The 27,560-nt window shown below is 45.2% G+C and overlaps 1 protein-coding gene across 1 annotated transcript in view; it reads right to left on the bottom strand.

The window, feature by feature from the left end:
- Positions 1–27,560, bottom strand: part of AAMP (angio associated migratory cell protein) — a 128,877-nt gene that overhangs the window by 6,357 nt on the left and 94,960 nt on the right. Inside the window, exon 10 of the mRNA XM_078679252.1 lies at positions 21,176–21,330. Coding sequence (XP_078535378.1) covers positions 21,176–21,330 — 155 coding nt within the window. The remainder of the gene's footprint in view (positions 1–21,175; positions 21,331–27,560) is intronic.

Here is a 27,560-nt window from a genome sequence, read left to right as displayed (position 1 = left end):
GACACAGTCCCGGAATATGCAAATCCTGTTCCGCCAGTCCCTGTAAATCAGGCAATTCCTGCTCCCCCAGACACCGGGGCACCTCTTGCAGTACCTGCTACGGTACCCCCGGTCCAGCCTACATTACAATTTCCCGCCACGCTAGTACGAAGAGTATCAGTCGACGATTCCAGTTTAGGGGCCGCAGGAGGAGGTCCTCCTGGTACCCCGCCACCGCACCAACGTAGAACGTTGGCCGAGTTACATGAATGTGCGTTACAGCGTACGCCCAAATTTAAGTCCGTTGCAGAAATCCGACGAGCTCTCACTGAATGCCGCTATGATCCAGTTGCAGGTGATGATAGTACAGTAATATATTCCATCCGTGTAAGACGGTGACCGGGTATTTGGACACCCTACCAGATATGAAAGGAGATCTAGACAGAATATATCGTTTCATCCGTACAGGGGATGATCCAGAAAGTATTGGCGAAGCCATGTCTCAAAGGAAAGCGGAGATCCAGCTCATGATATTAAAGTTTCTGATTAATTGTCTAATAAGAGAACAAGATTACCCGACTAAAGATCCGGCCGAAATGAAAATCCTGACAAGGTGGAGTGATAATATAGCCGAGGGTAAACACAAGACTATCAGTAGTATAGAGAGTATGTACAAGAAAATTCGTAAGGAAATACTAAAGTTACACGAACAACGTAAAGCAGCACAAGTAAGCGAGAAAGAAAATGACTCTACTGAAGAGGTAGAGGACGAGAATCCCACTAGAATAGCGTATGTAGGAAAATCTAGATTTCCAGATCGCCATTTGCGCCTAGAACACAAGTCAGTTTTACATCATCCAGCACCAGAACAAGGTTCTCTGGAACAAGTATTTCAAGCTACCGATCACATTCTGAAATCACGAATCGGTTACAGTGAATTAAGTACTATGCATGAACAAGAACTAGCCCGATCAGCAGTCCGATGGATTACTGATTCTACCACTTTTCCAGACGAAATAGTGGCACAAATGTTCCTGAAATTGCCCCCAGCCGAGCAGCGACTGGTGGGTATGTATATGATCCAGCACCTCATTACATTGTATGAGGGTCAACATTCTGATCCAGGTCCGTTACACGATGTCCTGAACGAGTTACTCCAGTATAGATGGAAAGGTTTAGGTACCGATTTAATTAGTGTCATTCTAGAACAGCGCCACAAATATAGTATGTTTTTGAACCCGCATTTTGTTCATGTCTCACCTCCAGAAAGTAAACAGTTTTACATAGACAGACAGAATCCGTTACGAGAAGTACACCCAGTTAGGACAACAGATGGTGAAATGCAACGAGTGTTTGTTTACACTCCGATTACAAAGATGGAACTCTTAGAGATGAAAAAGTTAATTCCCTGTCATGATAAAGATCCAGCAGGGTTCCACTGAGAATTAAAGGACATGCTCCGTATGGGAGAATACACGTATCCAGATATAATTAAAATGTTAAAAGTCCTGTTGCCCGCAGGGGTATACGAAAAACTCAAGGAAAAAGATTGGGAGGTGGGAGAGAAAAAGATCGATTGGGCAGTTCTCGAAGCTGAAGTTAAGATACGAGTACCAGGTACCGGTCTAGGAGAAAAATGTAAAGAATTACCAGAACCGTTAATACAAGTTTTGCCAAGATTATTAGCCACTAAAAAGGAAGACTGGGATGCAATCTCAGCCTGTAAACAGAAACAAGACGAAGACACTAGTGATTTTTATTCTAGATTTGAAAAATGTTTTAGTATAAACAGTGGCCTCAAGACAAGTAGCGAGTCATACCCTCATCTTTTTGTTACTAAATTAGTCGAGAATTCAAGTCCACAAGTTAAGAATCGAGTTTTGAAAGTCGAAAGTACCTGGCAAGCTAATACCCCGTCCCAGATGTTACAGATGCTCCAATACCACCAGAATAGAATCAGAGAAGAACAAGATCACGAAAGGAAACGTATGAAAGACACGAAAATGAAAGTACTAGTTGCACAATCTATTCCTCAAGACAGTCAGAAGAGGGGTCCGAATCAAGCCAGTCATCCTACAGCTCCCGTTAAAGGGACATGCAATTATTGTAAACAGCCAGGTCATTTCATAAACGAGTGTGCAGTTCTGAAACATAATATAGCTACCGGTAAGACTAAAGAAAGACCACGTCCGCCTAGACAAGAACAAGTTTCACAGACTTCTCAGCCACAGAATGCACAACAGACAGTTCGAGTACCGCAGCCTATTGCTGCAACACAGCATGTTACACAGCAGATGTACCAGTATGCACAGTCCGAGTATCCAGAGTATCAGCCATATTCATGAAACAGCCTAGAGAGGGAGGTAGGCTTGCCTCTCATCGAGATACCTGTAGATCAAGAGGGTCCCTATGTTCATAGTCAAGTATTAGGGAAAGACAGAAAGTTTTTGATTGATACAGGGGCAAGTAGGACCACCATCAGTCACGCCGAAGTTCCAGGGGCTCCGCTCTCAGGCTCAAGAAATGTTTCCCTTGGATTTTCAGGAAAGCCTATTGTAAATGAGATATCTCAGCCAGTTACTCTAGAAGTAGGTCCATTGTCCCGCACTACTGATCTGTTACTTACGAAGTCATGTCCAGAAAATCTGTTAGGCATTAAGACACTGAAAGAATTAGGTGCAGTCATATGCTGCTCCCCCGAGGGAATACGACTGTTCCTACGTGACTTCAAGGGTCACTATGTATTACGAGATTTTGATCCGAGATTGTCTAATGTTCCGCAGCATCTATGGGCACAAGGTCCAACTGATGTTGGCTTCATGCAAATCACACCCCATCGTGTGACTCTCAAGCCAGGTGTAGTGTTACCACGAATCAGACAGTACAGATTGCCACCTGAGGCTGTAGCAGCCTTATCCAAAATTATTGACGAGCTCATCGCTCATGGAGTAGTTGTAGAAACTGACTCCAATGTATGTAATTCTCCGATCATTCCAGTCATGAAACGTACTGATCCAAATGCACCTCCAGTAGATCGATTAGTGATTGATCTCCGAGAGCTTAATAAATGTATTATTCCCCAGTACCCAGTTGTCCCAGATATCTCTTCCCTATTGACAGCCATTGATTCTGAAGCCTCATTTTTTACAGTCATAGACCTCAAGAACGCGTTCTTCAGTGTCCCCATTCATCCAGACAGCCAGTTTCTTTTCGGATTTTGTTTAAATGGAAGGAGCTATATGTTCACACGCGCTCCTCAAGGTTTCACAGAAAGTCCAAGTATTTACAGTCAAGCACTTAAGAGACAACTAGACAATATTCACATGCCAACTGACACTGCCCTGCTCCAGTATGTCGATGATCTACTGATCACAGCCCGTTCTGAACGTGCTTGCGAGCGAGCATCCCTTACAGTCTTGTATTTCCTTGCCGAGATGGGGCACAAGGTGTCCCCTTCTAAGCTTCAATTCTGTGTCCAGCAAGTGATCTATTTAGGCCACTTACTGTCCAAGAGGGGTAGGCAGTTGACACCCGACCGTATCCAGTTAATAGCGAGTCTTCCTCAGCCCAAGACCCAGAAGGAGGTACGTGCTTTTATTGGCCTCACTTCTTACTGCAGACAATGGATTCCTCAGTATGCATTTCTAGCTAAACCACTGATACAGTTAACGACACAGGAGGCAGCCGTATCGACTGTCCTCCCTTGGACATCTGAACATACATTTAGTTTTAATGAGTTAAAGAAGGCTCTATGCCAAGCTCCAGTTCTAGCAACACCGAACTACAGTAAGCCTTTTACACTTTTTGTCACTGAACGCGAAGGTACAGCATTATCTGTTCTCACACAAGATCAAGCAGAACAATACAAGCCCTGTGCTTATTTTTCGAGCACATTAGATCCTGTAGCCCAGGCTCTGCCTGCGTGCCTCAAGTCAGTTGCAGCCACAGCACTAGCTATCAGACAAAGTGATTCCATAGTATTAGGACATTCCTTGACAGTACAAGTCCCACACTCCGTGGAAGTTCTTTTAAACCGAACACAGACTCAGCACTTGACAATTGCACGTTTAACAGGTTATGAATTGACACTGTTCCAGCCACACATAGAAATCAGACGCTGCAACGTTTTAAATCCTGCTACACTGTTACCGTCAGTTAATTCAAATCCTGCCACACACGACTGTGTGGAAGTAGTTAATATTATGACTAAGCCAAGACAAGATCTGACAGATATTCCATTACCAGATCCAGACCTGACACTTTATGTGGATGGTTCATGTATGAGAACAAGTACAGGAGAACTAGTAGACGCGTATGCAGTGACTACTGACACTGAAGTTATAGAAACACACCGTATTGACACCCTGTCTGCTCAAGCAGCAGAGCTAGTTGCTCTGACAAGCCTGCATACACGCCAAGAACCTGAAAGTTAATGTTTACACAGATTCACGTTACGAATTTGGAGTCGTACACGACTTCGGAGTGCTCTGGCAGGAGAGAGGTTTCATGACTTCTCATGGAACCAAGATTCAGCATGGTCTCCTTATTCAAGCTCTGTTAGATGCCATACACTTACCGACATCCATTGCTATCATGAAATGCAAAGCACATACGAAAGTTACTGACACTATTTCTCAAGGTAATGATCTAGCAGATCGCACAGCCAAGCTTACAGCACAGACACCAGACATTCCAGTTAATAAGACACCGACATACACTCCAGATCTGACTACCTGTATGACAGTTAAGGACCCCACTCAAGATGTCATAGATATCCAGTTACATGCTACTCCCGATGAAATCAAGAAATGGTCCGAACAAGGAGGGGTCCAGACAGATCAGGGATGGGTAACGAAGGGTAAAGCCACATGGTTTCTCCCCGACTCCATGGTTCAAGTCATTATCAATACCGCACATAGTCCAGCACATTTAGGAGAAAAAGCTATGTTAGATAGTATCCAGAACATTTGGTTCAACAAGCATTTACGAGCTGCAGCCAAGCAGAAGGTCCGTACTTGTATGATATGTTGCCAGTTTAATCCAGGTAAAAGTGTCCCGGTGGAACAAGGTGGATTCCAGCCCCCTGACCACCCTTTTGAAGTCCTCCAGATGGATTATATTCAGATGGAGCGATGTCGAGGTTTCAAGTATGTCCTTGTAGTGGTATGCGCTTTGTCCAGGTGGACAGAGGCATATCCAGTCCCAGATTACACAGCCGCGACCACTGCCAAGCAGTTGGTTCGTGAATTCTTCCCCCGCTACGGACTCCCTAGAGTCGTATATTCTGACAACGGCCAGCCATTCTCATCCGAGTTGATGAAACATGTTTCCCTTTTGTTAGGGTACCAGTGGAAGTTCCATTGTGTACGCCATCCAGAAGCAGCCGGTCTCGTAGAGAGACATAATCAGACCCTGAAAATCCGAATTGCAAAAGTATGTAAAGAGAAAGGTGTGGACTGGCTAGTAGCTCTGCCAGTTGCCTTGTTTTATATGCGCATGGTCGCACATTCCAGATCAGGTCTGTCTCCTTATGAGGTCGTATTCGGCCGCCCCCCTAACATGTGGGGTACACCTAGACCTCGAAGTATTACCGATGTTTCAAGTAATATGCTGACAGATTACCTAGCTTCCTTGATGTCTGCCCTCAACTCTTGTCGTTCACAGGTTGCTGCCGCATTTCCAGACAATACCGAGGTGGCACCGCATGAAATCGTTCCCGGATGCATGGTTTTGGTCAGGAACTTTGATCGTTCAAGTCCGCTGGAGCCCCGCTGGAAGGAACCCCGACAGGTCCTCCTGGCCACCCGTACTGCCGTCAAGCTGGAAGGCAGGAAGGGCTGGGTCCATTTGTCACATGTGAAAAGATTTTTTGGATTGAAACCTGTTTCAAAGAACATTTCCGAGGATCTTAAAGACTGCCAAAGTACTATTCTTAAGGACTGTCCCGCAAAAGACATTGCTACGAACCCTTCCCTGTTAGAGAAAACTCCGCAACAGGAGTATAAGCTTAAACTAAGGTCTAGTAAAATAAGTCAGCCAGTTTGATTGTCTAAGTCCTCCCCTAGGTGAAACGGTTAGACCGGTTTCTGACATGTATATAATAGACCCCCACAGAGAGAGAGTTAGTGAGAACTCTAGAAATTGCACTATTATTTTATGTTTTCTGCTATATTTCAGCATTATGATCTCCTGCACCAGTTATGCATTTTATTTGTGTTTTTCAGTTTCTCATGTAAATAAGTCTGCTAATGTTACAGTAGAGCACACGTTTAGTGATCTGCCTCCTCATGAACTCTCATATCGTCTTGCTATGCGTAATAACTCCTTTATCCGCATGTTACATTATTCACACCAGACCAGCAATGCCACAAATTGTTGGGTGTGTGGTCGACTCCCCCCTTTCCAGACACCGAAGGGAGTTCTGCCACTCTTTCCTTATCCATTTTCACATAATGGTTCGTGTGGAGCATGGTCCACGTTAACGTCATCCTCAACAGATATGTCTTTTCTGAACAGTACATGTTTCCCAGACAAGCAAGGTCTTCCCCACAGAACAGGGTTAGATCTAGAGAATGAAGTTTATAATCTAGGTAATTATTCTTCGAATTTCATGGTCCTGAATGTTCAGTCTGATTCTACTCCAGACTTACCTGCTATTTCAGTACTACCAGTCAAAGGTGAATTATGTGTCCGAAATAATGGTTCCGTACATGTAGGCCATAGTGATTGTACTACTATTGTCAAGTATAGTGACAGTAGGAAATCTATTTTCAAAGCTTCACGTCATTCTTATTTTGTTTGTGGTCAGACCGCATATGTTCGTCTGCCCCTCGATTGGGAGGGTACATGTTACATTGCCTTCCTACTGCCACCAGTTTTCCTAGCCCCACCTGACTATCATAGGAATTCCCACCTAGTACATACTAGACACAAGAGAAATCTCCCGATTGTCGATTATACTGAAACTGCTCTAGAACAATACATAGATATCAATAAAGGTGTCTTCCCCTACTTAGGTACTGTTGTAAATAGTAAACTGATACGTAGATTAACCAGAACACTTGAAGCAGTAGTGATTGAGACTACTTCTGCTCTAGGTAACTTAACCGAAGAACAATCCTTTATGAGAATTGTCGTGCTGCAGAATCGTCTCGTCCTTGACGTCATACTGGCCGATAGGGGCAGGGCCTGTAGAGTCATCGGATCTAGTTGCTGCATTTTCATTCCTAATAACGCGCCGTCTGTTTATTCAGCTATTACCAGACTCCATAAAATTGCCCATATGTTACACCAAGATCCAGGCACCTGGACATGGTCCGGTTGGTTCTGGAATATAATTTCCGCCTGGGGATGGAAAGTATTGTCATTTCTGGGTATTGCAGTAGCGATCATATTCAGTTGCTGCCTCTGTTTACAATGTGGCCCTGCGATTTGCGGCATTTGTGCTACATCATGTGTTCCTAGTCCCAAGTCCCGTCCTAAATCCAGTTCCAAGAAAACTCGAGACGAGCAAATGATACTGTATGAAATGATAGATGGTATCATGAATATTGATGTTTCCTGATGGAAACGTAGTGACAAGGAGGGAATGTGGAAAAGTAAATTTTGCCATGTTCTGTGTCCCTACGTGTCCTCCATCTTATGTTATGTGTGCATGATTAAATATGCATATGTATCCCCCATGTTTGATTAAAGACGCAATTACAGTTGTGTCCATCACTAGTATGCCAGTTTCCAGTTCTCGTGAAAACTACGAGTATCAGGCCTATGTAAAGTTACGTTGCCACGTTTCTCAGTGTGCACGTTATTTCATTGTAAAGTCCCCGTTTCTAGGCCTCAAAAGGGCCCGGACACCAGATTCAGTTCCTGTCTCCTGAGCCTCGCTGAGGAGCGATACAGCCCCCACCTGTATCCTCGACCCTTCACTTACTTCCTGCCTCACAGTGCCCGGCTCAGCCTGGCTCTGCCTACGAGTCTGCCAAGAGTATGTTATGATTCTAGTTATCAGTCCAGCCCCCCTTCTCTGCATTCCTAAGCTACTGAATCGCATCAATAGTTTCCGTCATTGTCTAGCCTTTACGTCTCCATGTAAGAGAAATACTGCATTTAATGGTCATTTAATATTCTTCATCACGCACTACATGTAGAATAATGCATGCTCCAGTCTTAGAGTCCGTTAGCCTCTCCCCTCCTGACTCTTAGTTTATATCAACATGTTCTCTAAACATCAGATACTAGATACTGTTTAGGTACATGTCGCCCTGACTCTCCAGACTTCAGTCTCTGCTCCTAGCACAGAGTTCATAGCCCCCAGCTTCTCCTAGTAACACGTCATTGTCAGTTTGCGCGCACCATTAGGTTAGAGGTCCCGGCTCCTTAGGTAGCCCCCTCCATGTTTCCGCCCCATTTATGACATATTCTGTTACGTTTACATCACATGTCTATGTATACGCCCCTGTTACACCCATTTTCACCCTTATCTTTCGCGACTGCTATTGACCACACCCACTGCTCCGCCTACTGTAATTCATTGTAATGCAACTGTTTTAGTATATATATTTGTGCACTGTTATTAAATGTTACGCCGATTCTGATCCTGCCCCCGGCAGCGCTGCCATCCTGTTCCCGTGCAGGTTGTCCTGTTCCCGTCCTTTATGTTGTATTAAACCTGCAAACTCCTACTACCTCGAATCTTGACTCTTATTTATTGAGCTATCTGTTATTGCTATGTCCAGTAAAACCTAGATCCGGTATTATTTATTTATATACCACACTAAGCATCTCGATTTCGAAACATACCCAGAGGTCATGCCCCTGCTTACAAGGTTATGGTGCTGACAGCTCTAAGTACCTGGTCTGACCGAACAAATTCAATGTAAAGGATTCAGTCAAACTCAGTTAGCTCAGTTGGGGTAAACACCCCCGGCAGAGGTCTGTGTTAAACGTAGGCGCCCAAAATAGGTAAAACGCATAGCCGATTTCCACTGTTTAGAATAATATATATATATGAAAATAATGATCCCGAACCGAGCATATATATATTAGTCAGTTACAGAGATACTCAAACACCAAGTCTAGCCATAGTGCAGTCCTCCAAGACCTACATTGGATGCCCCTGGAGTACACTTTGCAAGTTCAAATTCACGTAATCAACTGCCCTCCTTCAGCCTCATGTTTGGTAAAAATTGAATAGTGGAGCAGTGCCACCCTGTGGGCTAAACGCCTTATGGAACTGTTGCAGTACAATTATTATGTGAACGATTTTAAGTGAAAAGAAAACATCATCGTGCTGGAAACAAACATTTCGCAGACCCAGGTCTAAAATAGGTTCCAATAAATCAAGTACAATAAAATTAAACACAAACGGGATCGTGCAAAACGTTGTCCCTGCCTTAGCAAAGAAGTATTTAAAGTCCATTATTATCCTGCTGTGTTAGAATGATAAGTCCAGGAGGTTCTGCAATCCAACACAGCCTCCAGCCGTGTGTAGCGCTCTCTTGCACGCAGTAAGTGGGATCCTCGAAGGTCCAAAGAATATTCTCAGAATACAACACAGCGACTCACGCTTCTACACCAATTTGCTATTGTAGTGCGACTACTCCTGTGCTCAAGGGGAGGCTATCGCCGTGTGTAAATTGCCATCTTTTCGTGATGGGGAGAAACCTGCCTCCAGCTTGAGAAAAGGACCCGCTGAAGGCGGCAAAAAAAAGGGTCCGGTGTTGAACCAGTCACGGTGTTTGAGTTGCCCTTAATGTAACTCTAAATGCTTCGGCTCAATAGTGCTTTACCAACACATAAGACTCTGCCCAGCTTGGTGCTGTTAACCCTTCCCCATCGGCAACATAAAAGTCCTCGCCTGCCCCGCCGAGAATCCACTTTTAGAAGACTGCTGCAGGCAGAGGCGCAACTAGAACCACATTTTGCGGTGGCGAGGGCTACTAAAAATGTTGGGGCAGGGGGTAATAGGCAGAGTGGAGATTCAGGGGAATCTAAGAAGGGATAAAAAAAAAACCCAGCAAAGCCTCGTTAACAAGTAAATGGTCATTAAAGACCTGTGAAGTACTCGGGTGCGGCTGCGATAAGACGGAAGTCAGACCAGCCAGCCCTGGAGGCTGTCAGCCCGGTCTCACACATGGAGGGGGAGGGGGGCCCTATGGGCGTTGCGCGCCTGGCTGCAGTCATCCCAACAGTGTAGTTCAGAAAGCCAATGGCGACACAAAGCAGAAGGCACGGGCAAAACCCATTTTTTTCTACCCTAACAAGGATCAACTGTAATATTCACCGCTGAGGGACATGTAAGGATATCACTGGTCGACCTGGATGTGAGAAACCGGCCTGAATGAGTACTTGCATCCACACCAGGAAAGCCCTCCCATAAAAAAACAATACACATCCAAATAAATACATCATAAATATAAACACACAAAATTGTTGATCTCAAAGGCTTGGGAACGGGAAACCGCACAGCCACTGCACGGCCCTCATGCCAATTGACCACTCGGCTAAACAAGTCAGGTCCCGGGCCGGCAGCCAATCACAGCGCGGCCCGGGAAATGACATCACGGGGGTGTCCCGGGCCGGCAGCCAATCACAGCGCGGCCCGGGGAATGACGTCACGGGGGTGTCCCGGGCCGGCAGCCAATGGCAGCGCAGCCCAGGACAAAGGGGCGGGACTTAAAAAAAGCCCGAGAAACGCCCCCGAATCGCGTTTTCACGAGAAAGCGTGATTGACAGCCTCTGTCTCCCAATGGCTAGCCTCCATTTATGGAGCTAGCCAATGGGAGACAGAGGCAGAACCAAAGTCCATATGTAGGATCATGAGGTTTCGCCGTGGGCGGAGCAACTGCTACGCAGTTGAACGCCCAGGGCGAAACCTAAAAAGGGTCTTACATCTGGCCCTTTATCTTTGTGTGGTTTACATGACTGAGAAAACATGCTAAGCATCTGGCACCAGGTTAATGAGCCCCTATCTCATTCAGAAATAGTTACAACTTTCCCATTGTGTTCTCAATTTCTTGCAAGCAAGCTACGGACCTCATCCTCTTTACGAGGTATGGTATTTTTATTTTCTATTGCAGTTGAAAATAATTTGTTCTATGCGGATACACATTCGGGGAAGGTTCATCTGATGTATAACATACCCACCTGCAAAATATCTTATTTTAAGAGTTAATATGGAAGAATTTGCTGCAATTCAACCAAGTAGCGCCAGCTATGTAAATCATAGAAGTTTCTACTTAAGTAATAAAGTGACCTAAAAGTAACACTTTCACTGATGTCAATTTCACCTTATTTTCTCCTCTCTGGGCGACAGATTAAAAAAAAAGCCAACTATGTGTAAGCCAATAAAGCCCTATTAAAAATACATGTGTTGTCAAAAGCAGGTAGGATTACATCAATCAATCTGGAGAAATGTAAAGCAATCAAAAGAAACAGCATTACAAAATATAACTTATTTTTTCAATGTATACTCCACCCCACAAATACTTTGTTGCAGAACAATTGCCCACAACAAAAGTTAGGCTAGAAAACGTTAAAGAAAAGAACCACAAAATACTGTACTTAGCAACGTCTCCACACGAACACAAACGTACCAAAAAAAGAACACCAAACGTAAATTCTCAAAAAGATGGTTTCTCTTACTATAATCTGAGATACATTTATGGTGAACTATTTGTTGTCAAGAATGTGTTAAAATCTAGGTGGGAAAAGCTTCTGTCAACAGAAAATTGCTTGCTCAAAAATATCTTCAGGTCATAAGAAAAATGGGCTGGTGGAATCTGAAAGGCCGTCAAAATACCACACTCCGAATGTTAAATATATAAATGACTTGACTAATCAAAGTAAACATTACTGTGTGAAAACCTAGTAGTAAATGCATATCACGGTTTTAAAGGCTGCTATGTACACATACACTGAGATTTTCAAACTACAAGTGGATATATTTCGCCATCTACACCAATCAAACGAGTTCTCATTCTAAAAAACTTCAACTTGGCAAGCAAACCATGAGATTCATCAGGGAAACACCTGTGAGATTACTTGACTGGGTCCCGATTCCACTTACATCACAATCTAACAACCCATTTCTACTGTTCAATACTAAATCGCGTGTAAAACAAGTTACCTAGCTTTGGTAATGATCCTCGTGGTCGATGGTCTATCTTTCTGCAGCTTCCATATCTCCTGAATATCCCTATGTACCAGACTGGCTTAGAAAAGTTGAAACAGCTATCTTACAGTCCGGTCTATGTCACAATTGTTTCCCATGTCAACGACACGAAGACAAGTAGATGGACAATTCAGTCCAGTGCACCAAAACTAAAGAGTGACCTAGGACCCACTGCAAAGCTTTGCAGGGCTGAAATAGCACAAAGTCCAAGACACCAGAAAGGTAAGCTTTAAGGGCATCGACCTTTTCTTCAACGGATCAAGTGACCAAGCAGGACAAGTGTACGGAACAAAAATATGTTGTTGTTGTGGTACGCTACACTGGTAAGATTATGTCCACAATATCTGCAGACAACTCACGCGGCCTCCATCTGCTTTGCTCAATCTCCAGAATCTGGTGGAGATTCTGGAATTTCAGATGCAGATTCTGCCTCCTCCTCCTCCTCCCTTACTATGAGAGACGGTGCGCTCTGAACAGAAGTTGAATGAGATGGCACAGAGACAAGCGAACCAGGTACGGACATGCAAGGGGACCACATCCACTGCGGCTATTCAGATGCAATTAAGATCACTTCTTTGTACACATTTCTACTGCAACTTGATCAACACTCGAGCAAGCAGAGAAATAAATGGAGAAAAGACAGTTCTATGCAACAGAAACTGGAGGGTGAAGAACAACTGGTAGTTCATATTCCCGAGCGTGACAGAGGTCTGCTGGCGGGGTGGCCTGGCAGGCAAATATGTACTGAATCACTTTATTTTTTATTTTGACGGTTTTGTATAGAGCGAACAAGACCCTTGCAGGTAACAGAGCGCTTTACAAGGCAAATATAGGTGAGTGGCATATTCATATAAATATACATATACAGACTTCTGTGACAGTATTGGTAACTATTAGAAATGAGCACCTATCTACAAGAGTGTACAAGAAAAGTTCAAGTAAATTTGGACATGAGAATTGATTTCACTTATTTTTTTTAAAAAGGCAGCAGACGGGTTAAGTTTCGTTTCTGGGGGTAAGGCTTTCCAAATCCTGGGAGCCATTCCTGAGAAGGTACAGTTGTATGTTTTCTTCTTGGAGAAATGTTGAGGTTTAAGTAGAAGATTATCAGAGCTCCTGGTAGCTCTGTTACCACCAGATAGCACTAGTTTCTCAGCTAGGTACCTCAGGGTTTTGTGATGTAATGCCTTATGTGTCATACAGGCAATTTTTAAATTGATTCTAGCCTCAAAAGCCAACCAGTTGAGGGCATGAAGGTCATCGATTTGGGAAGGCCACAGAGAGCGACACTCCCATAGTCAACTCTGGGAATTACTAGAGTTTGAACTGCCTGTTTAAAGTCGTTTGCGGGTATGAAGGGTTTCAACTTTCTCAGGACGTTCATCTGAAAATGTGCTCCTTTAGTTGCAGCCCTGATGTGCGTCTGCATATTTAGCTTATGATCCAGGGTTATTCCTAGGGATTTGGCGGAATCTATAATGAGAGGTTGACCGTCAAGTGCAGTTAGGTGCTTCATCCACTCAAGGATGATGGTTGTTTGGTTGGGGGGAGCGATTAAGAGGAATTCTGTCTTTGGTGTGTTTCGTTTTAAATGGTTCCTAGCCAGCCAGGTCTGTGTCTTTTGGAGCGTTGAGTTAAAGGCCTTGATGTCTTCAAGAGACTGGACCTTTATGTAGAGTTGTGTGTCGTCAGCGTACATGTGATATTGGATATTTGCAGAGTTGAGAAGCTCAGTGAGTGGTTCCATAAACAAATTGAACAGAGTTGGGGAGAGGGAAGATCCCTGGGGTACTCCCAAAGTGACTGGGGTGGGGTTAGATAAGGATTGGTTGACCTTGAATCCTTGAGATCTGTTTTGGAGGAGGGAGGTGAACCAGTTTAGCACTGTTACCGATAGTCCCATTCTATGCTTTAGGAGGTAAAGTTGGTGGGCGAAAACGTCCCTCATGGGTGAGGAGGTACCCATAGGATGGTTGATGACGAGCAAGACATGGTGAGCTAGAGCACAGGCTCACAGATTCAATGCCTCCTGACTTCAAAGATGTGAGCCCACACTGCCCTGCTAGTTACCATAGGACATTGCAGGCCTTTCGTCCAGGAGGATCAGAACCAACTGACCACAGATGCAGAACAAGTAGGCCTATAGCATCAGGAACATCGTCCAAAGGTTGAGCAGGTTGATGAAACCTCTGCTTCACTAGATTCCAAAGGCGTCTGATCACCCAGGCATTCAGAGGAGCACCCCAACTGAAAAGTGGCATCGTTCACAACCATGGTCACTGAGGGAAGAGGCGTCACCTGCAAGTCAATGACCAGCACCGAAGACCTACTTATTCCTCTGGGGAAATCTGGACAGTGTATATCAGCACAGCCCAGTGTTGACCCACCACTAAAGAGCAAGCATGTGCCAACAAGCGTGAGTGACCAGCAGGATACAGGCTGCCAGGAGACTCAGAAGCCTGAAGAAGTGGTAGGTGCCCCCTCCTGAATTATCACACCAGTATGTGAAAATATGCATTCTGCAAGTTGCGGAACACCATCTACTCTTCCAGAACAGTCAACAGAACCTGTAAGGGATAGCTTCTTGAATTTCTCCTTGCAGAGGAATACATTTAATACCAGTAAGTCGAGAATGGGACAAATATCTCAGTCTTTCTTGGAACAAAAAAGTAACGGAAAGAACATCCCTTCCGATCTTGTGCTTCGAAACTAGCTCCACATCCAATTTTCTCAGCAGGGTCAAGACCTCTTGGTGTAGAATACTGTGGGATACAAGCATACTCATCTGAGGTGTTTGAGCAGGTAGAGGAAATTGAAGGAGTAAACTATCGAAAAGGAAGGATGAAGTCATACCTTATTACTTGCAGCATCCAGTGGTCCATCGTGATAGTTTTTCAACAAGGCAGGTGGCAAGACACCCTCTCCCCCACTAGCCACACATGCTCCTTCAAAAGAGTTTAACTGGTTTTGCAGGTGGAGCTGGAGAGGAGGAAGGCTGTTGCTGGCCATGACAATCTTTGACACACTGTGATCCCCTGTTTACGTGCAGGAACTCATTCGGCTGCCATCTCAGCTGTGAGTACTGATGGTGTTGAAAAGGCCTTTCCTGGAAAACCAAGGAAACTTTCACTACTCCCTTTGGAATTGGCAGCCAGTGAAGGCCACATCCAGGGTATCAGATGAATCCATAAAATTATATCCGATTAGCCTGGACATCCCATGCAAATCTGGTGGAACAGACCCAGTCATGCCAGCAGATTTCAAAGGGAGCAGCACATCGAACATGTCACGGAATAGACTTTCAGAACCAGACCTACAGATTTCTTTGGCTGCATTCTGCACTTAATGCATGACCTCTGTAAAATGATTTCACGATTGAAGCGAAAGATTTGGCAGAATCTTCTGGGCCATTTTCTATACAGCATGAGTAGTGAAGGGCAAGGCTCCCTGAGCTGTAAATGTTTTCACCTATGGCCGCTATTTTCTTCGATTCACAGTCATGGGGAATAGGCCTGGGGTCTTCTTGGAGCAGGTGCACAGGCATGGTTAGGGTGACGCCTACACTACCAGCATTGGAGTCTCTGCTGGGGGAAGACTTAACAGGAACTTTGGAACAGGTCCTAGGCACTGTCGATCTGAAGGTTCACCACTTGAGCAGAAGTTGGCCTTGCTCCTAGGAAAATGTGCTGCTAAATGCAACACCCACGCAGGCTCCTCCAATGCAGAAGGGGGTGTCACTGATGAGACATTCAGTAAAAGAGCAATGTGAGGAGCAAGGCTGAGAAGGACTGCCTAGTGAATACCTGCCAACAGAAGACGAGGCTTTGAAATAACTTTTGTGAAGGGATACAGAGCACAAGAGGCAGTAGATGCAGGTGCATATGGACAAAGCTATAGGACCACAAAGGAATGACAATCACAGACACAATCAGAGCAGCATTTTCGTCCGTTAACTACACCCAGAGTAGAGACTCTCGGAGCCAAACCTTGCCTCTTTTTATTGGACATCGTGCAATGCACTGTCGGTCAACAATTAATGACAACAACTTTGCACTGGAGAGACAGATACCATCAGCGATCAACAAATGTTTCTCTTTGCAAATCATTTACGTGGAGCTTCTGCTCTTTCACACTCCAAAGATCAATGGCCAATCCAGCTGAAATGGTTGTTCCACCAAAAAGTTCAAACCACCAGCAGAGTGCGAGTGAAACCATACTATATTTGCAGAGGTGTCCAGTGAAATGGCTCCACTGCAAGCCCAGGGAACTTTGGCAGTAACTCATCTGCAGCCCTTGCAGGGGCACCAACTAGAGGAAGGAGGCAGGCGCAGCAGGCTCTGCTTATGCAGAGGACCAAGTTCAGAAGAAAGAAAGCTACTAAGGCTCTGATGCTGTACACACACTCTCCTGCAAAAGGACAGATTCCGGAATCGAACGTATGAACCTAAGTTACCACTCTTGTACTCGATAAGATTTCTCTGCATCTACCAAAAACAGACCATGAAGCTCTGTATGTGACGCAATGCTTCATCAGAAGTCTGATCTTCGTCAACAAGTCGCTTAGGTAAGGAAATAAGGGTACTCCACCAACTTTCAAGATGAAAAGCTACCAAGACCTTGAAATTGGGAAACCGCTAAGGGAGAAGTTAAGACTGAACAGTGCTGTTGCAAACTGAAAAAACACTTTAAATCCAAGAAACATCCTGTGACAGGAGCATGAAAGTACGAGACTTATCGAACCAAAGACAATCATGCAACCCAAAGCATGTAGGATTTTCGCTAGATCCACCAGTGCAAGCTTCTGTTTCTTCAGGTGTTTAGGGTAGGGGGGACATCCCAGGAATTTTCATGAAGCCTAAATTACCTTCAATAGTAATGGGTGAGGGACTGTCTCCATGTAATAATTTTTAAATAAGAACCAAGACCACATTTATCAGGATGCCAATGTGTGTGACAAGTTAGAAGGGTAAATGTTTTGGCAGAACAGTAAGGATTACTTTGTTTTCATAATCTAAAAGAGCTACTGGTTAAAAGTAAAATCGATCCATCTTGATTGAAATCCAGTGACTATCCTGTACTATTATAATGTATAACTGTCGTGTTTCGCGGCGGCGCTTGCCGTTCCCCGCCATCCCCGCTAAACACACACAAGTGCCGGGATACTCACTTCCGGTCTAGTCCTTGGCAGCTGACCTTAGTTCACAGAAGCACTTCCGGGGGAAACGCTTAAACATCGCGTTTCCCGCCGGCTCCGTGCTTCGAATTCTTTCTGGAGTCTCCTGAGACGCGAGTGATGTTCCCGGAGCTGAGACGCGTCAGGAATCAGCTGTTCTACTCCGCGCTGGAGCGCTGTTGGTTTGCCTTCCTTGCCGCGCATGAACATTGAACCCCTGCCGCGCAGGAGCGCTTGTTATTTGTTCGTGGTGTACTAGCGCTGAAGCGTTGTCTGGTTTCCTTTGGTTTTGCCGCGCTGGAGCGCTATCCAGGGCGGTGCCGGTTTCGGCCTACACTAACTCTTGCCGCGCAGGAGCGCTGTACAGGGGTTAAGGGTCTTTGCACAGGTGTGCTTTCCTGTGGGTTTTCCTCACAGTTGTTTTGTTTCCCCATCGCGCAGGAGCGCTACTTTGGGGGATAGCTCCACAGAGCTGGAGCATTTTTCCTAGCTTACGTTTGCCTTCCAGGGATGCCATAATGTTAGTTGTGACTAAGTTTAGGTTTGTGCAATATGCGCAGGAGCGCTTTTCCTTTGGATTGGCTTGCGTATCTTGCGCAGGAGCGCCTCACCTTGGTTATCTTTCTTCGGAGCTGCAATGACCTCTGGATACCGTAGTCTACAGAAGCACCGGTGAGTTCCTGGAGGGAAAACTATTTCTGTGTGTGTTTTAGGGGTTACTTCGAAAGCGGGAGGTGTGGTTCTTTTCTGATCTGGTTCTTTTCTGGTTTCCAGTTGGCACCGAGATACCCCGCAAGCTCCACACCCACACCAAGCCTCTACATCCTTTTCTGGCTCCCTTCCCTGCGTCCATCTCATCCCTGCTGGGTCCTACATTCCACGAGGGTCAGGTGGGTACAGGGGCGGGTACTCTTGTCTCTGCGGAATCGCTTCACAAGCAGAGGTAAGTCTTGTGGGGCACCTGACAATAACTTGGTGATCACCTCTAAGCAATATGGTTTGGAAGATTAACTTTATCACTTCAGCTTCTCCCTATTGAGTCATGACCCTCAGAGGGTAAAAGGACGTCGAAAGTAGGCAGAAGTTGCAGTCTTCTGTAATGCACAGGCTATACTCTCTAAACTGCCTCATCTTTGAGGTTGGTTCCTGTGAACGGGTAGTAGAGCTCTATTTATTGAACAGCTTGCCGTTTTGGCAAAAATTATTTTACTAATGGGGGGTTTATCAGTCAGTCTTGTGGGAAAACCCCATGAAAAACCAGAGGAACATAACCTATTTGGATTGCAGGTGATGGCATTCTACTAATGGAGTGTTCTACACTACAGAGAGTCACTTGTAAATGTACAGAGAGAGGCTTATTTATAGATGAGCCACCTCTTAAAGGGTGTGGGAGACCATGGCCAGAGTGCATATTTTGATATAGTCAGGCTGTTGAGGAAAAACTTTTCTATCTATGGTGCCAATATACTTTGATTCGGTGTTCAGCGCAAAGCATGAAATGCTTTGGGTCACAGTTCGAGCAACACAAGTGCTAAGAAACATGCAGACCTAGGGCACCCAGTCTCAGATCCATAATTACTTGTATCAATGGTAGGAGCAGAGGAGGATTTGCATCATGAAGTAATAACCACCTCGAATACGGCCTCTTTAATGGGAAGCAGCAGCTCAGGTGCCAGCCATTTTGAAATCTTCTCGGGGACGAAAACTGGGTAAAACTGCTTTTTTTTTTAAACATCTGAAACGGAAGTGCATTTTCTTGTCTTTTTCACAACTGAGCAGAAGTATACGTTGAAGTATCCACAAAAGCTGCATTTTACTAATTTAGAGCTCAATGCTGAAAGTAATATTTGGGAACGGGTTGCCACGGATATCGGTTTCTGCGTACAGCTCAGTAAAGTTGACGGATTCTGAATCTGAGACAAAGTATCTCAAATCAGTGAAGCATTTCAGGAAATGTAAATATTTTTGTCCATTGCTCGTAAGCTCATCCACCCTCTTTTTGCTGAATAAAATCAATGACTGGAGTTGGATCAATGCAAGAAATCAACACCATAAAAATTGCACATGCTGTTGCGTATCTATGGAAAACGCTGGATCGTCTCCCATAAGTGGCTAGGAAGAGGTTGATACACGCACTAATTACGTCTCGCCTTGACTATGGGAACGTACTCTACCTGGGAGCCACTGCAAAGGGCCTTGAGAGATTAAATATTCTACAGAATGCCGCAGCTCGGTTGGCTCTCATGCAGCCTAGGAGAGCGGCTTCAAAAAAGGCACTGGACTCATTGCATTGGCTCCCAGTTAAGCAAAGAGTACTGTTCAAAATGGTTGTCATATGCAACCATATTGTCCATGGCGAGGGTCCGGCATACCTAGGAGACCTAGTTACCAAGTATGTTCCTAGTAGATCTCTTAGATCCAGCGGGATGGGACAGCTAGTAATCCCCAAGATAAAGAAGGCCAAAATGGGTGGTCGTTCCTTCCAGTTTCTAGCTGCTCAGAACTGGAATAGACTGCCGATCCCCCTGATGCTAGAACGCTCTGAAACTAAGTTCAGAAAGCTGTTAAAAACCCACCTGTTCTCTGCTTAGTGCAAGGCAGTTCCTGCTGTCGCTTCTGTCTACTCCCTCTCACCTAGTGCGGGGACACGCCGAGATGGCGTAACCATGCGCTTTATAAATGTTACTATTATTATTATTATCTTAGATGCTATTGATGTCATTTGCAAATATATGACAAGGAGCGGGCATAGTTTAATCCGTGTTAGGGCATTAGAGGCTGGACGAATGGGACCCCAGGACAACTCCTCTGGCACTGCAAACAGACGAACAAATGAATTGTTCAATACCAAGAGCTGGGGACCACATTCGGAGGAATACAATTATCTCACCATTACAATGAGCATTTCATTGTAATGGCAAAAAACTAAAATCCACTCCATGATATAAATTTAATTTCACCGGTATGGACCTATGAAAGCGATCCACCTTCTGGCATGCATAACGGGGTGCATTTCTGCTGGAGGTGGATGTGTGTACTGCTTACTGTGCCACTCTATGCTGCTATAGTCCCTAATGCTTGGTGATACAGTGAGGTTGAGAAGTGAATATGACTTACAATGGGCTGACATTAGATTAAGGCTTTATACGGAGGTATCAGCAGAAGAAACAATGGATCTTAAACTCTAACTGCACAATCACCTCCTGTTCATAGCACAGCGATTTTACACATGAACAGTGCCATACGAGCATCCGACCATGACATGGCGGGATCGGGATCAATGTTAAGGCAATGGGGGAAGATGTGACAAATATACCAGCATAGACCATCATGCCTCAAAAACCAAGACCAGGTTGGCAGAGACAGGGTTTTGCAACCATCTATAGCTAGGTCTAACCCTTTGCTCCTTCTTTAACGCAGAGCACATCCCACGGCTCTGAGATATTTCAGCATTTTTGTCTGGTGCTTGGGATCAGAACAGGAGGGCAGAAGTTGAATGAGGCATCCAAATTATTGTTAACTAAAGCATACATAATTTGCATTTGTGCATACGAGTGCAAATCCATAAATATAAGAGGCTGAGCATCCCTAGCCTCAACACTATTAATACGTGTGTCCCTGACTGGAACAGGGAAAAAAACTATCAATATAATTAAGCGGAATAAGTGGAGTGAAACATGTACATGCCTGTTGAACTATAATGGGGCTTCTGGGTACCAATATACTTAGCACCAAAATACTCTGAGCAGCTGCTAAGGCATCACATCACTACGGATCTAGAAAAGTTGTGAGCTAGTGCTATCAACCAAAGCATCAAATTTAAGGATTAGCCCTATACCCACAACACTTACTTGCTGACAGCAAAGTCGAGGATTTCCGCTGAGTGTCCTCTATATTCACTGATCATCTTTCCAGAGCGCGCGTCCCAGAGTCGTACAGCACCATCAAGACTGCAGGTGTACACCACAGCAGAGCTCTCTTCCCATAGAAGCTGGACAATGCCCGACTGCAGGGGAAATCACATAGATCACATCTTTAAAAACTTCAGCTATTACTGGGAAGCCTAATTTCTATCACATTATCCCTGTTCCAACACTACAACAGATCCTGACCACACACTAGAAGCAAAGTACAAGTAGCAACTCGGAGTAATTTTTAAAAACACAATCAAAGATTTGGGGCATAAGTATGGAGGGGTGGTTATTTTGCAAATAAAATTAGTAAACCGCCAAGAAGTGCCTATATGCAGAAAATGGGACCAGGTATAAATATTGCTTGGTTTGGTACCTATTATAGGAGTAAAAACAAAATCTGATATGGTAGTGTTGTATAGTGCATAGTGATCATTGAAAATCACAGACTTCGTCAGGTTTCATTAAAAAATGTGCACGTCTAGTGAGATTTATTGCACTTGTTAGGAGGTTCAGGTACATATATGGTAGTGGGAGGAAGGGAAGGATTCCTGGAGTAGCTGGTGAAGTGAGACCAGTACAGAAATCACAACCAGAGCTTTAAAGGTACAGATGATCGTGAAGATGTACCAGAACACAAGCTGTACTCATAATAGTCTTAGAATCAATCACCAGGCACTCAGCAAAGAGCGGTCTGGAGTCTAACCGGACCCCAAATGCAGATGTGTGGGACAATAGACAGATACCTTTGAATGATATGAGATGTGTGTTCTCTTTAAAGAGGAATACAAAGAACACCAAGAAAGTAACCTTTCTCCCTTGCATCAGTGAGTGATTTGAGATGGGGTTCAGACAAGGGACGGAACAGAAGTGGCAGCAGCGATTAGACAAAGAACCAGATTGGGGCTAGCACAAATCTTTCAGCTTCCGCAGTCATTATAAGTTGTAGGAAACACTCCTTGTCTAGAAGTGCATCAAGGATCCGGAACTCTGTTCCACCAGCAATTCTTACAACACCCACTTCGCCATATTAAAAATAAAAATAAATCTTCCCATTTTATAGACACTTTGCTAAGGCTGTCAACACTTCAACTTATTCCCATCCCTATGATCGACTACCCAGTGTTGTGATGACTTGACCAGTCTGTCCTGTTTTGTCGTTTATCAGTTTATTTTTGACAGTTGTTATACAATAGTTAGTTGCTATTAATTCCACATTTTTTTGTCGAGCACTCTTATGCCTATGGGCGATGTCCACATTAAATAAATGCATAATGGATGATGGACACACATCAAACTGTCGCACGAGCTGGGGAGAAGACCCCGACTAGGAATCATAGATGGTACCATACAAACAAAAGAAAGAGAAAGCCAGAGAGCAGGGCCCACCTGTGGATGGACTGGACTTTAGCTCACTACTGGGATAACCAAGTGAGCAAGTGAGTCTGTGCCCAGCGTCCCCAATGAACCTGAGCCCCTGTGTACAGAGGCCAATTCTCTGAATGATCCGGCAGTACTGGCTGCATTGCATTTTACTGCTGTTGTCGATTGTTAACATCTTATGGAGGCGTGCAGCACTTTAGCTCGGATAGGGGAACCATGGCCCATTGTGTTGCCTACTTTTGTCCCGTCGCCTTTTTCCCCTCATGTGCCACTGATTGATCAGGTTTGTTTTTGACATAGTGCAGTATAGGGCACATGCTGTCCCTGGACCGGCTCCCCTGTGTGTTGACTTGCATCTGCTTTCGGAAGGTGGTCCCCCCACGTCAAAGACCTTGGCCTGTCTTCCATCGGGTCTATCCCATTCTGCTACCTGCCTGTATCGCACCATTGCTCTGAGACGATCAAGAAAGGTCAGAAAAGTTTACAGTAATTCCTGCTTGGGTGTGAAAGGGAAGCCATAACAGGAGTCCACCCAGGCCTCCTTTTCACAAATACCCTCCTCCATGGTGCTGAGTCTAGTCCTCTGCTACCTTTCCATACTTGTGAATGTCAAGAGCTCACTTCACAGGGCCAGTACTCTCCCCCTGCATGGGCAATCACACCAAGATACTGGAAGTTGCATCTTGCTCTGGGTTGCACCTATGCCATGTCTAATTGAAAAACTCAGCTCCCTGGTGGTTTTTGGAAGATGCATATACTGGCGGTGCACTTTCAACACTATTAGGTGGCCTAACTACACCAAACTCAGATCACCTGATGACACTTACAGCAGAACTCCATGGACTACATTTTCCTGGTGGTTGCATCAGGCAGTCTGCAAGTGTTTGAAATGTTTAAGGCTAACTTGATGACCTGAAGGTCTTGGTAAGCAGTCTTCCTGGGGTTTGCTGCTTTGTCATTCTAGGTGGGGTCCAAAATTGGGATCCACAAACATTAACTCACTAGTGGTTTGGAGACCGCACTTTCCTGAGGGTTGTATCTTTGCCATCACTAGATGGACTCCACAGAATTTGATTTCTCTGGTTTGTTCATCAGGCTGGTGGTTCGTGTTGTCAGAAATTGCATTTTCCAGTGGATTATTACTATGCCACTTCGAAGTACATTTATTAAATTATATTCCGTAGTGCTTTCTGCTTAAGCTGGCTTTTTAACAGCCAAGTGAGCGCTTATAAATTTGTTTACAGTTTTACAGCAGGAGAGCCAGACAGCGCTTTAAATCAATTAAATATGGCAAACAATGTCATAGTGGGGTATAAAGTGTGAGATGTCATAAAAGACAGGGAGGAAGGAAGTCTTGGGTAGGAAAGGGAGTGGAACAGGTGAATCATAAGCCAGACGGTTGTATTCAGTTGGAGAACAGTGGAAGCAAACAGTCTGGTACTCCCATTAGAGTTATTCATTATATCATCCATGCCTCTGCGGATTCGTTAAACGAACAACTACTGAAAACCGGATGTATGTTAGTAATAACTGTAAGTAGCGAAAAAAGAGAATGGATTTGGATGAATACTAACCTTGAGGTTTTTGGTATCTAAGTACTTTTCAACCGACAAACTCTGAACCAAATGTAAAGACAGTAAGGAAGTTTGAAAGAAAACGCTTGCCAAGTGCTACTTCACTTTCCACAGCATATTTATGGGCCTCCGGGAGCAAAGACATCACCTTTTCAGTCATACCATCAGATTTTTTTCTTCAAACACCGGCTGCAGCAGTCGAAACCTCCCAAGCACTATAAAAGCCTTTGTGTACCAAGTCATGAGTGTTCGTGCATTAAGTGGAAAGCAAGAGATAAAACAGTAATGAGCATTAGAAAAACTAGGTATTGCCTTCGGAACCTACTGACTTTGCCAATACCTTTTGGTGAGACTGTACAGCATCAACAAAATGATCTGCAGCATGGCCAAAGGAAGAACAAAAAGACACAGAGGCACGGTGATGGGGTCATTGCCCATGTGCAACTACAAAGTGAGATGGGTGCCGTTTTTTTTGTTTACTGATCCGAGATGGGACTGTATATTAAACAAGCATTGGAAATGCAATAGGTCTCGCATTAGGAAAGTTTGAGCTATTGGTATTGTAAATGACACTTTTTTTATTTATGTGTAGGTTTTGAAAGTAGCAAAATTAATAGCTTTGTCAGTTACAATGTCAATAGTTTTAACTTTTGCAAATGTGACACCTATAGCATTTGTAATGCAATGTGTGTTGTATTTACGTGACTTAGATGTATTGATATTACAAATAACAATGGCTTTTAATTTTGTAAATAATTAATACTTAAATAAAAGTTATTGTAATTTATAATGGCAATAGCTTAAACGTTTGTAAATAACTTTTGTGAAGATTATGTTCAGTGTATTTTATTGTGACGACAATCCAAGAACATTGCATTTGCACCTACACACACAGAGCCACACACATGTAGATGTGGTGGTGGTGGATCTGGGGGATATGGTGGTGGTGGATGTGGTGGTGGATGTGGTGGTTGTGGTGGTGGTTGTGGTGGTGGTGGTGGATGTGGTGGTGGATGTGGTGGTGGATGTGGTGGATGTGGTGGATGTGGTGGATGTGGTGGTGATGGCGGTGGATGTGGGGGTGGATGTGGTGGTGGATGTGGGGGTGGTGGTGGATGTGGTGGTGGTGTTGATGGTGGAGGTGGTGGTGGTGGAGGTGGTGGTGGTGGAGGTGGTGGTGGTGGAGGTGGTGGTGGTGGAGGTGGTGGTGGATGTGGTGGTGGTGGATGTGGTGGTTGTGGATGTGGTGAAAGTGGTGGAAGTGGTGGTGGAAGTGATGGTGGTGGGTGTGGTGGATGCGGTGGTGGATGCGGTGGTGGTGGATGCGGTGGTGGTGGATGCGGTGGTGGTGGATGTGGTGGTGGTGGATGCGGTGGTGGTGGATGCGGTGGTGGTGGATGAGGTGGTGGTGGATGCGGTGATGGATGTGGTGGTGGTGGTGGAGGATGTGGTGGTGGATGTGGTGGTGGTGGATGTGGTGGTGGTGGTGGATGTGGATGTGGTGGTGGTGGTGGATGTGGTGGTGGATGTGGTGGTGGTGGATGTGGTGGTGGTGGATGTGGTGGTGGTGGTGGTGGATGCGGTGGAAGTGTTGGATGTGGTGGTGGATGTCATGGTGGATGTGAAGGTGGTGGATGTGATGGTGGATGTGGTGGTGATGGTGATGGTGGATGTGGTGGTGTTGTGGTGGATGTGGTGGTGGCGGATGTGGTGGTGGTGGATGTGGTGGTGGATGAGGTGGTTGTGGTGGATGCGTTGGTGGATGAGGTGGTGGATGTGGTGGTTGTGGATGTGGTGGTTGTGGTGGATGCGTTGGTGGATGAGGTGGTGGATGAGGTGGTGGATGAGGTGGTGGATGCGGTGGTGGATGCGGTGGTGGATGCGGTGGTGGATGCGGTGGTGGTGGATGCGGTGGTGGTGGATGTGGTGGTGGTGGTGGTGGATGTGGTGGTGGTGGTGGATGTGGTGGTGGTGGTGGATGTGGTGGTGGTGGATGTGGTGGTGGTGGATGTGGTGGTGGTGGATGTGGATGTGGTGTTGGATGCGGTGGTGGTGGTGGATGTGGTGGTGGTGGATGCGATGGTGAAGTGGTGGTGGATGTGGTGGTGGTGGTGGATGTGGTGGTGGTGGAGGTGGTGGATGTGGTGGATGCGGTGGATGTGGTGGATGCAGCGGTGGTGGTGGATGCGGTGTGTTGGTAGTGGTGGATGGGGTGGTGGTTGTAGTGGATGGGGTGGTGGGTGTGGTGGTGGTGGGTGTGGTGGTGGTGGTGGTGGTGGTGGATGCGAAAACAGCGAAAAGTTACTAACACCCTTCTTCAATGACTGAGTCAACCTTCCACTTTTGATGTATTAGCTTGTAGGTGATTTAAAGGTAAAACAAACCCTCGAAACATAGCTAGGAAGGAGTAGATGCTCCCACAGTATATGCAAGCAATGGTTTTGGATAATGTACACAGATGAAGAGATCGTGAAGTGTTGGGGGTGGGGGAGAAGTTTTTGGGCTTAGCCCTACTGACCGGAGGAACTGAATATCCGGAGGATGCAACTGACTGTTTAACTATAAGCGTTTTATGCTAATGCTGTCCATGGTTTGTGATAAACCAAATAAATCTTGTAATAATAAAAATAAAAATAATACTATAATATAATGTACAAATAAAAACAGTAGCTATAAGAAAAACGTGCACGTTCTAGTGAGTTGCTGTCCTGTTTCCTGTGCTGCAGATCACCATCGTACACCCTGAACTCCAACGCAGAGCATCTAGCAAAGGGTAACGCAGGTCGGCGAAGTTCCTCGTTCAGCAAAGTGCGCGAAAATTGCCGTACAATTCCATTTGCAAACATGTTTACCACCGCATTATATGTATTATATATTTCACGAATGCGTGCAAATAGGTTCTCCCTTTGGTACAACGAGCACCAGGCGTATGCATAAGTTTATAAACAGTAGACGCATGACTACATCAACAGCTCCCTGAGTTACAGATTAATATTTTGAAATGTAAAGCCAGGCGTACAGAGCCGTAGGGGGCGAGACCTGTTGATATATAAAACTATTGGTACAATCATCACAACAACGGCACCCTGACGGGTAGAAAGGGTGTAGCTGGGTAGAACGAGATGCCCATCTAAGCGCTAGGCCCCGCACCCCCTCGCTCCCCGTCTACCAGAGGGTCCACGTTCCCCACATTTCAAAGGTGAAAGCCGGGCCCGGAAAAAAAACACGTTGTGTGATAGATAGCGCCGAGACAGTAACAAGTGGGAGGGAATAGCTCTCGGCATTGCTGGGTGGGCGGGGGAGCAGGAGTCTGTGGTGTGAGAGACAAATGTTGGTGTGTGAGGCTGCCTTTCAAGTCGGGTGGGGGA

Source organism: Lissotriton helveticus, chromosome 3_1 (assembly GCF_964261635.1).
Source record: "Lissotriton helveticus chromosome 3_1, aLisHel1.1, whole genome shotgun sequence".
Taxonomy (NCBI): Eukaryota; Metazoa; Chordata; class Amphibia; order Caudata; family Salamandridae; genus Lissotriton; species Lissotriton helveticus.
Note: the sequence above shows the minus strand (reverse complement) of the source record. Positions and strands in the feature narration are given on the sequence as shown.